The sequence below is a fragment of the Monoraphidium neglectum genome, assembly GCF_000611645.1.
Source record: "Monoraphidium neglectum strain SAG 48.87 unplaced genomic scaffold scaffold01063, whole genome shotgun sequence".
Lineage (NCBI taxonomy): Eukaryota > Viridiplantae > Chlorophyta > Chlorophyceae > Sphaeropleales > Selenastraceae > Monoraphidium > Monoraphidium neglectum.
In genome coordinates, this window is record NW_014012565.1 from 1 (window position 1) to 15,708 (window position 15,708).

The window sequence follows — 15,708 nt, forward strand, 5'->3', positions numbered from 1 at the left end:
TATCTGTCGCCCCGCCCTCACGCCCACACACCCCAGACTTCACCAAGCGCCAGGCGCACGCGTTTGCTGAGCTGGAGCTCGCTGAGCTGTCAATATCCGAGGCGCTGGACGCCCTGTCAGAGGTGCCCGAGTACGAGGCCGGCCTGGCGCCCGCGAGCGAGGGGCTCGACCCGACAATGCCCCTGAAAGAGCATGCGTTCCAGGTGCGGCGGCGGGGCGCTACGAGCGCGGGTGCAGGGGCACATGCACGCGCACGCGGCGCGTCGGCGCGTGTGGGACGCCACGCCGCGGTCGCCATCGTCGGCTGCAGTTGCATCTGCTGCTGGGGCGCGCACGGCGCCGCACCAAGCATCACTGGGGCTCAAACAGCGGTTGATTGCCCTGGGCATAGCGAAAGTGGGCACAACTAGAGGTGAAGGGGTGCGCATCTCGCACACGCGCGCGCGCACACACACACACACACACACACACACACACACACACACACACACAACACGCACGCACACCACGCACGCGCACACTGCTTCTCCCGCCATCTCACCTGCCGACACCCCCCTCTTATTCAACCCCCCAGGTGGCGGAGCTCTGCCGCCTCGCCTTCCCCGATAAGGAGTGGCTCCCCCTGGTCGGCCTCATCCACGGCCTCGGGAAGCTGCTCGCCCACCCCTCCTGGGGCGCCCAGCCCCAGTGGGCCGTCGCCGGCGAGACCTACCCGCTCGGCTGCCGGTTCGCGCCGCAGATCGGGCACTCTGAGCTGTTCTCGGCCAACCCCGACCGGCGGCGGCGCGGGTTCTCGACGGCGGAGGGCGTGTACTCTCCTGGGTGCGGCCTCAAAGAGGTCTACATGAGCTGGGGGGCGCCAGGTGGGTCGGGTCCGCGCGCGGGCCTTGGCGGGGCGCGGCGCGTAGCGCTGGGCGCGGCCGGGCCGGGCGGGGCGCACCGGCGGCGGCCTACGCCGAGCCGCGTGGGTTCGAGGCCGCTGCGGGCGCAAGCAGGGAGCGTACGGAAGCGCCATGTCGAGCCGGAAAGGGATGCCGTCGCAGGCACGCGCGCCTCCCCAGCAACAACGCTTGACATGCGCCCACACACCCATCAACCCAGCCCCAGCGGACCCCAGCTGACCCCAGCTGCCCCCCGCGGCCCGCCCTGCTGCTCTCTCCCTACCCCTTCCCCTTCAGAGTACCTGTATCTTGTGATGATACTCAACCAGGTGGCGCTGCCAGAGGAGGCGCTCTTCATACTCAGGTGCGCGCCCGCGCCACCCAGTAGGGGAGCGCCCCTCGTCCGCATCTTGACACCCACAGCCGCGACGACGCGAAGAGCGGCTCCGCCGGCGGACGCCCCTGGGTCTCCTCATGCCTGTTCCGCCCCTCCAGTCAACGACCTGACCGGCTCCAACGCCTTGAATTGCCCTTCTGCTCATCCTTTTCTCAAACCCGCAAACTGTTCCTGAAATGGTCGATGTGTATAATCAGGTACCAAAAGTTTTACAGCCTCACCCGCCCTGGCGGCGCGTACCGCAACCTACTGTCCCCCGACGACGAGGCGTGCCTGCCGCTGCTGTCCGCCTTCCAGCGGCTGTCGGTGTACCGCCGCGTGCAGCTGCCGCCGCAGGCGCTGACCGGGCGCGCCCTGACGGATCACTACGAGGCGCTCGTCGCGAAGTACATAGGGAGCGACAGGCTGTACTGGTGACGCCGCGGCCGCGCCGGGTGACGCGGGGATTCCGTCCCACGGGTGACAGCTCGCAGCGCACGCTGATGGCGCCGCGGGGCGGCCCTGTGAGGGCGCGTGAGAGTGAACGTGAACAGCGGACGGCCCAGGCAGCTTGTTGCGAGGCCTTGCGTGCCGAAGGGGCGGCAGCGGAGCCCACGGCGCCCTCGCCCTGTCCTGCCGCCGGCGCCGCGCCTGCCGCGCGCCGCCCTGTGGCGGCGCGCGCGAGCCCTCCCCTTGCCTGAGGAGCAGTGCGGCGGCGCCAGTGCCTTGTTGTTCGAGTTTTGAAGGTGAGCGGGTTTGGTGGTTGAGGCGCGAGCGGCTGCGCCGCCGCCCCTGGCGTGTTGACGGCCTGATAGTGGTGCGAGGAGCGACGAGTTGGTTTTGGAGGCAGGCTCCCACGCAAGAGCCGCGCCGCGGCCGAGAGAAGACAACGCCGAGAGTTTTGATAGCCGCCGCACCAGACGCGTTCGGCGAGGGGTCGCAGCCCGCCTGTGCTGCCCTCCGGTGACCCGGTTGGGTTTGGGCGCGCGACAGCGCCCCGCCGCCCGCGCGCCCTCCCGCCGCGGCGCCGGCCGTGTGCCGCGCTTCGGGCCCTTCCAGAGCTTTGGGGCGTCCCTTGGGCGCCTGAGATACCCTGCTTTTGCCTGCTGCAACGGGACGTGGCCCCTTGCGCTGCTTTTTTTTGCCTTGCTGCTGCTGCCGCTGCTTCTGCTGCCGCTGCTGCTGCGTCTGCTGTCACTGCGGCTGCTGTCCCTGCTGCTGCTGCTGCTACTGCTGCTGCTGCTGCTGCTGCTGCTGTCCCTGCTGCTGCTGCTGCTGCTGCTGCTGCTGCTGCTGCTGCTGCTGCTGCTGTGTCGTCTTTTGGGTTGGTTTGGGAGCCGCCCTGCGCACCCTTGGGCTGGTCGGTGTGCTGCAGCCGCCGCGCATGCAGTTCGCATGCCAGCGGCTATCCAAGTCCATTTAGCCCAGCCCGCAGCCTTTGTCCGATTTGCGGCTGCGCGCGGCTTCAAAGGGCGAGAGGAAGCGCGCGCTCGCCTGCTTGGGTGGCCGCGCGGCCTCTGGCCCAAAATTTTGATGAGCGGCGCGGCAACGGCGGCGCCCATTTTGTCACACCACCATGCACTTTTGTTCCTTTTCCTGCTTTGCATCGCGGCGCGTATACCCCCCTATACCCCCCCCCCCCTCCGCCGCGAGCGAGCCGCGCTCTGCTATGCGCGCCCCTGCGCGCACTCATTCGTGCGCGCCGAGGCGCGGCGCAAGCCAGAGACGCGATGCCCCCTTCCCCCACGCATGCCGCAAACCGCACGCCACCTGCACTGACCGAGCGACAGAGCGAAAACTGATCCCCAACGCGGCTACAGGCGCGCACAAGTTATGCCCGCGCACGCGTGCTCAGTGCGCCCCTGCCTCGCCGTCCCCCGCGCCCCGCCGCCGTCGAGGCGGCCCCGCGGGGGCTGCGCTTCAGCTGGGGTCGCTACGAGTGCGCGCCGCGGCTGCCCCGCCTGTTCCCTCTGAGACACACGAATTGATGTAATGCCGCCGCGACGCCATCACCCGCTGTTGCAGGCAGAATGCTGGGCAGCAACAGCACAGGACAGGGTGTTTGCAGCCACCCAGCACCAGCCCGCCGACTCAGCCGCCCTTCCCTGAGCACCGACCCGGGAGAACGGGCAACAGGGTCGCGAGTTTACACGTAATCACCCTCCCTCTGGCCGCTGCTGCTCCCGCTGCTGCCGCAGCGCCGCCTCGAGCTGCGCCTGCACCTCCCTCTGCCGCGCCTGCGCCAGCGCGACGCACGTCAGCAGCGTCTGGGGCGCGACCAGCGCTGAGCCGCCAGGCTTGAACACGCCTGTGCGCGCACGTCGGGGCGCAGGGGGGAATGCAAACCCGGAAAAGATTGGCCGAGCACAGAGAACTGGCCTGTACATCAGATGAGAGAAGCTCTAGAGGCGGGATGCGTCAGCAATGCGCATGTGCCCGCACACGTCGGCCTGTGACGAGGGCCCCCTTGGGCCCAATCGACCGACCTCGCGCCCGCCCTGCAATGCGACACACAGAGCCGCCGGCTGCAGTCCACCCCGCTGTTGCGCCCGCGCCCCCCGTGCTCACCTAGCAGCCCGCCCTCCCCGTCCACCACCACGCTGACGCGCGCCCCCATCAGCGCCTCCTCCTCGTGGTCCGGGTCCACCACCACGGCCCCCTTGTATACGCCGCACGTCAAGCACACCGGCGCCGCCGCCAGCCGCAGCGCCGTGCTGTCGCCGCCGCCGCCGCCGCCGCCGCCGCCAGCGCCGCCGTCGGCGGAAGCTTCCGGGTCGGGGCCGCGCTCGACGTTGCCCTCGTCTGTTAGGTGCACGGAGGGCAGGCGGCAGTCGCGCAGCGCCGCGGCCGCGGCGAGCAGCGCGGCATCAAGCAGGCCGCCGGCGGCGTCCAGCACGTATAGGTCCAAATACAGCACCCACACCGCCGCGCCGGGCGAGATGCAGAGCTGTCTCGCGTCCAGGACGCCCGACGGCCCGGTCAGCAGCTGCGAGACGCGCGCCGCGAGCTCGTGCGCCTCGGGCGCGGCGCGGCCGGGGCGCCACGCGCCGCTGGCGAGGGCGGAGAGCTCTGCGGACACGACGACCTGGCCAACCCCTGGGGCGTCGTCGGGCGGCACGGCGACTTCGAGGCGGCAGCCGGCGAGGACAGCGGTGGGGCCGACCTTCACGAGAGCCGAGCCGTCGGCTGCGCCGACAGCGCCGAGGCCGATTGTGACGGGGCGCGGCGTCGAGAGGCCGCGGCCGTCGGGGCGGACGCCCTCGGCAGCAAAGCGCGCGAAGAACTGCTCAGGGTAGAGGCGCTTGAACGCGTCAGCCTGCAGCTGCTGGTGCTGCTCGTGGTCATTGTGGTGCGGATGCTGATGCTGCGCTGCAGGCGCGGCCGCTGCGGCTGCGGGCGGCAGCGTTGCTGCCATGTATGCTGCGGCCCGCTGATTGCTGCTCGATGGCGCGTGTGCGTACGTCCAATTAGAATGTCTTTCTTTCCCCAGAGGAAGCCCTCTCTGCGGTGTTGTAAGCGTTCACAGCGATCTGACTGTACCAGCGATAGATCTGACTGCCGGGAAATTCGCTGTTCTGTGGTGTATCGCCACAAAGGTAACTCGACGTAGAAGTTGCATCTCGTTGCTTGCATGGACGTGCAAATATCACCGTATATAAATCAGCAGCGCGCAGCTTCGCGACCACCTGAGTACGTACAAGCCCCTCGCCGTCCTGCAGCTGCGACGAATTCCTTGACACACGCATCAGTGGATTTCAAAAAGTTGCCGTCAACAGTTCTGGGCTTGGCCACGGCCTGAGACACAGGCTTGCAGGCACATCAAGTGAGCGGTCGACTACGGGACCAGCCGTGGCAGCCCTCCCTGAGCGCCCCGCGCGGGCGGCATGGCAGCAGAGATTCATTTGCATTCCTCGGAAGCAGTCATGGGCCGTGCCTCGAGCATCAAGGACCCAAACACCCATGACAGCAGCAACCGGGTGAAGGCGCTCTACGAGCTCGTCCGCGCCAAAATGATTGGAAAGGGAGGTGTGATCGATGCTGCGGACGTGCACGAGGTCTGCAGTGCGATCGGTGAGTGGAGTGTGGCCCTACCTAGGCGGGAGGTCGCTAGTGCAAGGAGCGATGCCGTTTGGGTGACTGGCGCTGGCGTGTGTTCCGGAGCCGACCTCCAACGCTGTTCATGACGCTGCAGACGGCATACCCCTGGAGCACCTGGGCGTCTCCGAAGCGCACGGCCGGGGCAACACCCCAGCCACGCGCGCGCAGCGGGCGCACGTTGCGCACCTGCCACCCAGGTGAGCGGCAGCTTACGTGCCGCGGGTTGCTCGCTTGAGTGCTTTTCCTTCGTCATGCCTTGTGTGTGGAGCCCTCCATCTCCAGCTTGCCACGCCAGCCCATCTCCCGCGGCGGCGCCAGCTGCACGCAGCCCCCCTTCACTGAGAGCCGTCCGCCCACGCCCCCCCCCTGTCGGCCCCTGCAGCCCCTTTGCCGGCTCGGCAATCACTTACCTTCACATACACGAGGATGATGTTATGACAATAGGGATATTCCAGCTGCCGCAGGGCGCGCGCATCCCGCTGCACAACCACCCCGGGATGACGGTCTTCTCGCGCCTGCTGTTCGGCTCGCTCCACATCCGGGCCTACGACTGGCTCGACCCGCCGGGCGGCGGCGGCGGAGAGGACGATGAGGAGGAGGCGCAGCAGCTGGGACGGCAGCCGCACCATCTGTGCGGGGGCGAGGCGGACGACGAGGCGCAGCGGCGGCAGCAGGCCGAACGTCGGCAATCGGCGGCGCCGCAGCTGACCGGGCAGCAACAGCAGCAATTTCAACAGCAGCTGCGGCTCAAGCGGAGGCATGACAACCAAAAGCAGCAGCAACCACAGCAGCAGCAGCAGCAGCAGCAGCAGCAGCAGCAGCAGCAGCAGCAGCAGCAGCAGCAGCAGCGGCAACAGGAGGGTGCCGGGGCAGGGGACAGCAGCAGTACAGGCAGCGCGGCCAGCAGCTGCAGCAGATCTCTCTGCGGCGTGCGCGCGGCACGGCTGGCGGCAGACCGCGTGCTCACCGCGCCCACGCCCACGTCTGTGCTCTTCCCCGCCGACGGTGAGCGCCGAAAGCCTAGCGCGGCCCATTCGGCGCTTGGTCATGCGTTGCGACGCCCCAACTCCTCACATCGCACGCCCGCCCCCCGTCAGCACAAGAGTTCGCAACCGCGAGCCCCCTCCAGCTCACCCACCCCTCCCTTGCCCCACACACACCCCACATCGACAAGGCGGCAACATCCACTCGTTCACGGCGCTCAGCCCCTGCGCCGTGCTGGACGTGCTCACCCCGCCCTATGCGCCCGCCTGCGGGCGCGACTGCACATACTATCGGGAGGTGCTCCCGCCGCAGCTGCTGGGCGACGACGCCCGCCCCTTGGCGGTGGCCGCCGACCAGGTCACCACGTGGGTGCGCTGGCAGCAGCAGCAGCACCAGCAGCAGGGGCAGGCGGCCCCCTGCGACGCGTCGGCGGCGGCCGCGCACCCGTGGCAGGCGTACGGCGCCGCGCAGGGGGGCGAGCGGGCCGGGCTGGTGGTTGGTTTGGAGGCGGTGCCCATGCCCTCGGATTTCGTCGTGGAGAGGGGCGTCTACGCAGGCAGGGGCGCCCGCGCCTGACGGTCGCCCCAGCAGACTGTCTTGCACCATTGAGCCCGCGCTGCAGTCCAGCCCACCCGGGCTGCTTGGGCCATGAGGCGGGCGCGCATCCCTTGGGGTCTGCCAATGCAGCTTGCGCCAGCAGCGGACTGTGGACGGCAGCCGCCGCTGCCGCCACAGTCGCGCCCGCTGGATGGCTGGCCGGCTGGCGCCCAGCTACAATGTCCTCGCGAGCCTCCACTCGCTGCCACGGTCGCCGTCGGCGGCACCAGATTCTATGAACTGCCCTCCTGTGAACTGAATAACCTCTATTGAGCCGCCCACCGCGCCTCGGCGTGACGTGACTTTCGGCAAAGTCGCGCCGGGCGACCACCATCCCTTTGCCGCGCCCTCCGAGGGGTGCGCTGTCACAAGCCCCGAGAGCAGCCTTCCCCATCACCAGCGCCCGAGGCTTAGAACGCCAACGCAGCGCGGCGCGCTGGTCGAGTGCGCCCCTTGCCGCCGGCGCTTGCGCCCCTGGATGGCCGGCCTGGCCTGGCTGACCCGCGGGCCCTGCCTCTCGCCCCCATTTTCCCATCCCACCCCTAACGCCGCCCCCTGGGCCTTGCCAGGGCCCCAGCCGCGGGCTGCGTTCTTGCGGAGGCCGCACCGCCTGGTGACTGGGCGCGAAACTGCCAACGTTCTTAAGTTGCCTCAGCCGGTGCGCTGGCGGTCGTTTCGGCCGCGGCCCCGCCTGCGGGCTCGGCTGTGGGGGAAGCAACCCTCTTCCCATACACCCCCTCCTCCTCCTCCGCACCTGGCCCGCACCCGCCCGCCGGCGCCGGGCTGCATGGTGCGCTGCCGCCGGCTGGGGTTCTTTCGGTTGATTTGTGGGCTGTTTGTGCGTTTCCCTCCAGGGGGCGTATCAGGCGCGTGAGCCCTCTGCCTCTTCTTCTGTGTGTGTCTCTTCGGAGCTGTTGGCCCTCCCCTCCATATGAGAGATCTCGAAGGTGCCTCGCTCGCACGCGGCTTCCCGCCCTGTTGCGCCCGGCAGTGTGCAGCCGCCGCTTGCGCCCCATCGTGACGCCTCCGGCGTGCGGCGCCGCCGCCCACGTCTGCTCCACCCTCATTTTATCGCGTTTGGTCGCGGCTGAGGCCTGGCCCACCCATGGACGATGCTCTGCAGCCAATGGACGACCACTTTTTGGAAGCTGCCAGGCTCAACTGCTCAAGAGTATCTCTTCTTTGTACAACCTCGTGTCGGTCGTTTCTCCCGCTCTGTTGTGAGGCTGCGTGTTGCTGTTCTGCTGTGTGCAAAGGCTGATGGAGAACCTGCTTTTGAGCAGCTAAATCGGCTCATAAAACTGTGCTGTGATCATTTTCCAGTTGAGTGGAATCTTGACCCTGATCTATTATTTGAGGTCGCGGTGCCTGCACTTGCGCAACGATTGACCAAATTAACACACGTGTGTGACCACACCCGGGCACATCAATGTAACCTGTAGTCATCACCTAGCGGCACGCAAAGGCAGCGGCATGCGAAGGCAGAGGGGCGAGACGCAGCGGCCGCCGCGGGGCCGAGCTGCTGCGAGGCGCTGGGACCTGCACGCGCTGACCCTATGCCGCAGCCGCCGACGGGGCGCTGTCAGAGGCGCCCGCGCCCGCGCCGTCCTGCTGGTTCGGGCCGCGCAAGGACACGATGCCTAGCGACTGCGCGATGACCTGGCGCAGAGCAAGAGGACGGGATGAGGGGCGGGCAGGGCCAGGGGCAGGGGCAGTTGGCGAGGGCTGGGAGGCAACGGGCGCGGCGCCGGCCGCGCTGATCGCCTCGTTCTGCTGTTCTCACGCGGGCAAGCGGCCTTTGAGGCGGCACGTCGCAGGCAGCAGAGCTGGGGCCAAAGGCTGCGCTGCAGTGCGGCGAGCTGTGGGCGTGTGCGGCAAACAACCCTCTGCACGGGGTCACCTTGATCTTTGAGCGGCGGCTGTTTGTGGCCTTGTCCACCCAGGTGTCCTGGGGCACGGGTGGGGTTTGGGCGGGTGCGGGGCGCGGGGCAGGGTGAGAAGCAGGCGGCTCCTGCGGCTCTACTCAAGCTCGATCATGGCGCCGGACGCGCCGCCCTCAGAACAAGCCGCGGCCGCCCCTGCACTTGCGCATGCCCACGCCGCGGCCTTCACGCGCCGCGCGGCCGCTCGGCCATCGCTCGGCCGGTGATTGCGCGCTCGGGCTCGCGCAATCAAACACGTGCGACTGTCTAGAGGCACGAGGCAGCTGCTTGGCAGCTGCCCCCATTGCCGCACCTCCTTCAGAAACCCGTTGATTGTGACCCTGCTGCCGCGCCCCACGCGTGCCGTGGCCTCCTCAGCCAGCGGCGAGTACATCTCGACGCGGAACCTGCGGGGGGCGCGGGCGCAGGCCGCGGCGCCCCACAGTTGCGAGTTTCTCTGGGGGCGGGACAGGGCGCGGCCCGTGGGGACGGCGGGATACAGCGGGGCATGGCGGCTGCGGCGCCTGCATCTGCTGGGCAGGCAGTGTTTCTGGCTTTTCGGGGACCCACCAGCTTGTCTTGTCCTTCGAGTGGGTGACCGCCATTGCAACTGAGGCGACGTTCGTGCCGCTGGGCAGCTGGCTCAGCTTCAGGTCACTGCCAAAATTGCCTGTCAGGACGACTGTGATGGCGCCCCGTGGCGGCAGCGGAGAGGGCGGGGTGCGAGGGGGGTGGTAGGCGGCGCCGGAGCGGGGGCGGGGCCGGCAGCCGGGGCCAGGGACGGGGGCAGGCCGCGCCATTAGGGGCTGTGGCGCGCAATAGCAAGCGGCGCGCGCGGGCGGCGCGCGCGGCGGCCGCAGGGGCGGCGCTCACCCGTGTTGCGGCGGTCGGAGTCTCCCCTGAAGAGCAAGTCAGGCAGGGGCGGGTTGCATGTGCATGTTGATTTGAGGGTGGGGGGAGAGCCGTGCGCCGCTGAGCAATCGAAACAGCCGCACCAGATCGGCCCCCAGCCGCTGGCTGTCTTTCGGACCCTCAAGGTACACTCCTTAGGGGCGGAAATCACTAGAGGTGAGCGGGGGTGCAGTGCGGCGGCGATCGTGTTGCGGCGGCGGCTCACTCTGCGTCGAAAATGAGTCCCTTGGTGCTCCCCTGCTGCTCGCCGCTCGGGGCACTCGCGCCCTCAGCATAGGCCCGCACCGGCGCACCGCCCGCTGCGGCGAGCCCGCGTGGCGCGACTCTGCAATGCATCGCGGGGCATGTGCGTGTGCAAAATGAGGTTGGCGGCCCCGGCTTCATGGCGCGCACGAGTGACTGCTGTGCGTCGCCGCCGCCGCCGCTGCTGCTGTCGCCAAACCAACGTACAGCCGCAAGGCGGCACGGCGAGCGTAGCAGTACCAAATGCGTCCTTTGCCGGAGCGTACCCGGCGAGTCTCCGCAGGAGAGCGCTCCCAATCAACATGATGGCGAGCGCAGGCACAGCAGACTGTCTGCGCTGAGGTGTGTGTTGTATGCAGTACAGAACAGTTTCAAAGTACTGCTGGATCGTATCTGTACCACCAATAGACTGGAAGCCCCAGGCTAAGATTATCTCATCTGATCTTGCGGGTGGGACCTCCAGCCGCCACAAGTGTGGCAGATCAACCTTGTCAGCAACTATTATGCCGACATAATATAATTCAGGGTCAGCGTCGAGGTCCAGCGCCCGGCGCTCCGCCGCGCACCTCTCCGCCGCTGACGAGCCCCTGCCGACCGTCATGGGCACGGAGTCCCGGAGCCACGCTGACCCAGGACGCCTGACAGGCGCAGCACGAGTGCTGCTCTACGAGCGCTTGCGCCCTGCCATGCATCCCCAAAGGGCGCTGAAGCTGTGGATGGTGCTCCGCATGTACGGCACCGAGAAGCTGCGCGCCCTGATACGCCGCCACTGCACCATGGCGGCCTGGGTGGCAGACCAGGTGATGGTGTTGGAGGGGGGCCAGGAGGCAGGATTGGGCTCATTTGTCAACCAAGGGTGGTGGTCAAGCTCAACAATGGGTACGGGGGGGCCGGTCGCTCTCGCAATGGCTGCTGGCCCGGGCGTACGCATGCGGCTGGTTATGCCATGCGAGAGAACAGCACTCTTGTTGGACTTAACCCCCTAAGCTGTCTTATGCACCCCACAACCGCACGACCTGTTTTTGGCCGCCCCAGGCGCGCGCTGACGCCCGGTTTGAGATTGCTGCGCCGCCGCGGGTGGGCCTGGTGTGCTTTCGGTTGCAGGATGCCAACAACGCCACCAACGCTGAGCTGGCAGCGGCCATCAATGCCACTGGTGGTGCTGCTTGCACACACGCAGGGTTGCGTTGGTTGCGATGCGTCCTGAGCTGGCCCTGCAAGGGATGTGTTCGCAGCTGAAAAGACTGAGTGGACTTACCAGCAACAACGGTTACTGCAACAGCTGCCCTTCAACACCCATGAACACAGACAAACGCATACGCCAACGTGCACACCAGAATTGTGTATGCGTGCGCGCGCGCCCGCTTTCATGCGCAAAAGCGCCACGTGCATGTGTGCGCACACCCCCCGGCCTCCCCCACACACACACACATACACCAAACTGCACAACTTGCAGCCCTTGCTTCAACACCTCACCCCCAGGCAAGATGTTCCTGGTGGCCACATAGCTCCACGGCCGCACCACCCTGAGGCTGGTAGTCCGCAGCCCTCAGACGCAGCCGCGCCACGTGTCCGCAGCGAGGGACTTCTCGTCCGAGCGGAAGCTGCTGTGCTGCTGCAAGATCAGCCGACCGCCAGGGCAGCAGCCGCGGCCAGGGTGCGGGCCGGGTAAACCCTGTTGAGAGGGGTGTAATCTTTTGCCTACTCCAGGCATGGTACCAAGCAAACCCTGTATGGTAGCTATGGACATACCACGCATTAAGTGCAACCCAAGGACTGCCGAATTTGAGTTGCAGCTACCCCTTGTTCGAGGGGGTAGCTCAAAGCAAGCAGTGGCACTTGACATATCGGCACCATGCAATAGCAGCAACAGCAGCCAAGATGGACTGAGCTCCCTGCTGAGGTTGTGGGCAGAGGCACGCGTGGCGAACGGGCACTAAGTGGGGTGTTGAGTTGTTTTACTGAGGCTTCAAGGCATCCACAAGCACCCTTTTTGGCCCGGCAGAGCTGCCGCTCCCCCACCTTGTCAGTCTCAAAGTTGTTTCCTGCTGGTGTTGCTGTGAATGCTGTTGCTGCTGCCCTTTCCAGCGGCATACACCTTGCTTAACTCGCACACGCAGCCGCAAAACCTTGTTTGCCAGTGGTTCACAACTTGACTGCAGGCCTTGACTCCGAGTGAGTCAACCTGCATATGCAGCATCTCAACCTTGTTGGCTGATTTGCAACGTTTTCACTGTTTGCGGATGTGACTGTCAACGCGCTGCAAACAGTAATGGTCGGTGCCTCTGATGCCTGTGCTTTGAAGCCCGGAAACAAAGTGGTCGCGAGCCGAACCTGATCACTCCCATGATGGCCGGTCTCCTGGTGTGAGGCTGCACAAGGCTGCAGAGCGCAAGGCTCGCGCGCGCTCCTGCTGCCTCTTGCGCACTTGCTCATCACAGCAGCAGCACGGACGACTCTGCAACCCCGCGGCGCATGTTGCAATTGATTTTCTGCCAAGCACGAATAGCAATTTGCCGTTTTTTCTTGGCATGATACGTGCTTTTGACACATGAATTACAAGGTGAACATGCTTCAGGACGCAGCGGAGCTGTACGTCTTACTTGTCTGCGATTGGGTTTTGAATTGCTGGCCGTCCAAGGCACATGATTGTTGTTTGGCAGCATGACATACGCAGGCGTCTTTGTCAATAATGAATGCTGCGATTGCTGCAGCACCAGTGAATAATCACAATCGTTAATTCATAGCTGTCAAGCTACCGCACGTACAGGTCGTGCATCCTTCAGTATTACTTTGCTGCGGGCCGGTGCATGTCGCCGTGCTGATTCCTCAATACTGAAGTCATGCCACAGTGAAAGAAGGCACATTGAAAGTTGGACCAGTAGTCAGGTCCATATGGTTCATCATGTACGTGGATTGCAATGCGTGGTTGTGCTGCACACACATGCAGCGCATGCGTGCGCAATGATCACAAGTTTTGAAAATTTTAACAAGTACTGCGGCATGCTGCGCACTGTGTGGAGCGCAAGAAAGAGACTGGACTCACACATGCCGGAGGGCATGCACGCCTGATGCATGCCTGCACATCACTGGTCATTACCCTCGCATCTGCGTTTGCAGCAGGGCGGTTATTACTGGATAGGTTGAGGGGGTTACCTCCACCGTTGCGGCCGCTGCCTGGACCGTGGTTCGAGCCATCAAGGGCCTCCCTAATTGTGTCCCGCACTTCAGGGATCTTGTGGATAATAACGTGACCCAGTAAATCAACAGCCGGAGGGACGCCCGCATCGGCGGCCTTCTCGCCCAGCTGACGTGGACGCGCGAGATTAGCTTCCAAAAGATGGCGCCTCTGTTCCAGCAGGCCACCGGCCTTCAGGGATGCAGCCATTGCACCAGGAGCCAGGAGCAAGGCCACTGCGGATATTGGGATGGGCGGGGCAGGTCTTTTAGTCGTTGCGTCGCACAGCAGGCAAGGACGGCAACATGAAGCCAGGGAGCGATCGCCGCCCACATCTTCAAAGGCATAAAACAGATGCACAGCTTGATTGGCTGCAGTATGAGGGCGTCTAGCCCAATCGGATCCAGGCCCGGGCAGGCTGACTGGATGGCCTGGCGGGGCCCACCTGCTAGGACCACCCAGCAACCGCGAGCCATCTCCTGAAGGCGGAAGTAAATGCTTGTGCACGTTTTGTTGGTTCGCGTTCCGTGCACGCAGCGCGGTGTTGTTTCAGCTACGGTGATTTGAAGAATAAAAAAAAGGTCTGGTTGCAGCGCGATGTGATCGTCGGAGCTGTCAGGCTTTTTTTACATTGCCCCGCTCTGCTTCGTGAGCTTTAAAGGCTGGCCCCTGCGCGCTCGCCGCGCTGCCGCACGGCAAGCTGCTGGCCGCAGCTGCCACGCAGCACCTCGGCGGGCCTGTCACCCCCGTCACCAGCTGAGGTTGCAGGCCGTAGCGCTGGCCCCACTTCCCCGCCCTCTGCTTTGCCGCCAAGGGTTGGAAAGGATTCGGCAGAACAATGTTTTGACGATTAACCGCAGCCCCCATGCCGCGCACTTCGTTCGACTGGGCGCCCGCCCGCTGGCAAGGTACATGAATGCAGGCTACTGCACTGCGTTTGATTTATTCCCCTCACATGCAGTCACCTGTCATCCAAAGCTTCCGTCCGCACTCTGAAAGGCAGCGGTGGTCATGCCACGCCTGATTCATCATTTCGACCCCCTCTCCCATCTGTGCAAAGCAAGAGGGAAGGCTCTGAGGCGTCTTGCCATGCATGATGGCAGCATGTTGCAGGATCATAGGGCACTTGAGCTTCAAATGTAGGGTTTCTCCAGCATTCAATGTGTACTGTAGCATACCTGGCAAGTGCAGAGGTATTTGGATATGGGCATGATGTCCTTTGGGCATACGAGCCGCACAGCAAGGTCAAAAGCAGACACTGACATGCTGCAGACGTTTGAGCTGGATGACATTGGGGGTTTTGTCTGCATGAGGCCTCAGCGGCCTGATGGATTGTAGACGCCAGAAACTCTCACACAATCCTGACAGGGTCGCTATGTGTGGCTGGCGGCTTTTCACTGCACGACACTTCCTGTGTTGCTGAGCTGCCCGTGATTGAGGATTCTCTGACTGGTCAACGTGCCATGGATTTTTGCAGCCTTTTGCGTCGTTCGTAATGGCTTGTGTGCCCAAGTGCAACAGCAATATATTCGCGCAGCCACGTCCCGTGCCTGCGATCGAAATGCGGCCGCGACGCAGGCGGAGTTCAGCGACGCGCAGCGCCTGTGCATAATACAGGGCGGGGCGCAGGGCATGCGGAACGACGGCCGCGGCTGCCGCGGCCCACGGCCGCTGGGGCAGCAGCTTTGGATCATCGCCGTCGCCGACGGCTCATCGCGGCTGCACGTGGGCACGACAGAAGTCGCAGCGGGTTTAAAGGTGCGCGCGGCCCAGGTTGTCATAGCAGGCGTGTGGAAGGGGTGCTGGCAACAAAGGGTGGCATAGACAGCCTCCGACATTGAGCGACGTCGCCCCGGCGGGCTGCTGTCCAGCGAGCTCTGGCGCAATGCAGCCCGTTGCTGTCCCGCTGAGGCCAACACTGGTGAACAACTTGCTGACGCGCAACTGGACCGGCTGCCAGATCTGTGTTGTAATCATTCAGTCAACGAGCCCAACCCTTGTTGATTACTGCATGTCGCACGCGCCATTACTTGCGCGACAATTGAACAAAGAAGGCAAGCGTGACCACAACCGAGCGCACCACTGTAATCACAAGTCACCACCTATCAACACGGCAAGGCAGAGGGGCGCGCCGAAGCTGCGGCCGCGGCGGCCTGCTGCCGCGAGCTGCGCTCTCTCACCCCTGCGTAGGCGGCAGGTTCGAGAGCACCCACTCGGGGGTTGCGCGGCTGTCGATCCACAGGGCAATGTCCCCATCCTTGCTCTTGTAGTCGGGGGCCTTGGGGTTGCGCTTGTTCTGCGAGCAGAAGGGGCCGGCGGGGCGAACAAGCGGCCGGGCCGCGCGCGGCGTGTGAGACGCGGGCGCCGGGGAGGCCAGCGCAGCGCCCGCCGCGCGCGGGGCATGGCCCTGGGCCCCTGCCCTCCCGCAGTAACCCGACAGACCAGACCGTCCCGGGTGCACCCGCGGCCCCTCCCGGTCCCTGAACGCACAGCCCGCCCGCCCGCGCCCCCTCCATG

At 65.5% G+C, this 15,708-nt stretch overlaps 5 protein-coding genes across 5 annotated transcripts in view; 2 read left to right on the forward strand and 3 right to left on the reverse strand.

Annotated features, from left to right (window-relative positions):
• Nucleotides 1-176: 176 nt before the first annotated feature.
• Nucleotides 177-1,695, forward strand: MNEG_6506 (inositol oxygenase; the record flags this gene model as incomplete). Its single annotated transcript, XM_014045016.1, has 4 exons — nucleotides 177-203; nucleotides 575-863; nucleotides 1,179-1,245; nucleotides 1,476-1,695. 4 exons carry the CDS (start codon nucleotides 177-179, stop codon nucleotides 1,693-1,695), a joined length of 603 nt encoding a protein of 200 aa, XP_013900470.1.
• A 1,718-nt stretch (nucleotides 1,696-3,413) lies between these two features.
• Nucleotides 3,414-4,672, reverse strand: MNEG_6507 (Exosome complex exonuclease RRP43; the record flags this gene model as incomplete). Its single annotated transcript, XM_014045017.1, has 2 exons — nucleotides 3,414-3,565; nucleotides 3,826-4,672. The coding sequence occupies 2 exons, from the start codon at nucleotides 4,670-4,672 to the stop codon at nucleotides 3,414-3,416; spliced, it is 999 nt and encodes a 332-aa protein (XP_013900471.1).
• Nucleotides 4,673-5,267: 595 nt separating this feature from the next.
• On the forward strand, nucleotides 5,268-6,915 carry MNEG_6508 (hypothetical protein; the record flags this gene model as incomplete). The annotated part of the gene is made up of 4 exons (XM_014045018.1): nucleotides 5,268-5,328; nucleotides 5,450-5,552; nucleotides 5,738-6,360; nucleotides 6,530-6,915. 4 exons carry the CDS (start codon nucleotides 5,268-5,270, stop codon nucleotides 6,913-6,915), a joined length of 1,173 nt encoding a protein of 390 aa, XP_013900472.1.
• A 1,575-nt stretch (nucleotides 6,916-8,490) lies between these two features.
• MNEG_6509 (hypothetical protein) lies at nucleotides 8,491-9,463 on the reverse strand (the record flags this gene model as incomplete). Its single annotated transcript, XM_014045019.1, has 4 exons — nucleotides 8,491-8,595; nucleotides 8,837-8,884; nucleotides 9,172-9,265; nucleotides 9,429-9,463. The coding sequence occupies 4 exons, from the start codon at nucleotides 9,461-9,463 to the stop codon at nucleotides 8,491-8,493; spliced, it is 282 nt and encodes a 93-aa protein (XP_013900473.1).
• Nucleotides 9,464-15,367: 5,904 nt separating this feature from the next.
• Nucleotides 15,368-15,708, reverse strand: part of MNEG_6510 (hypothetical protein) — a gene marked incomplete at both ends in the record, with an annotated part of 2,138 nt that continues 1,797 nt past the window's right edge. The window contains one exon of the mRNA XM_014045020.1: nucleotides 15,368-15,487. Within this exon, the coding sequence (XP_013900474.1) occupies nucleotides 15,368-15,487 (120 nt within the window). The remainder of the gene's footprint in view (nucleotides 15,488-15,708) is intronic.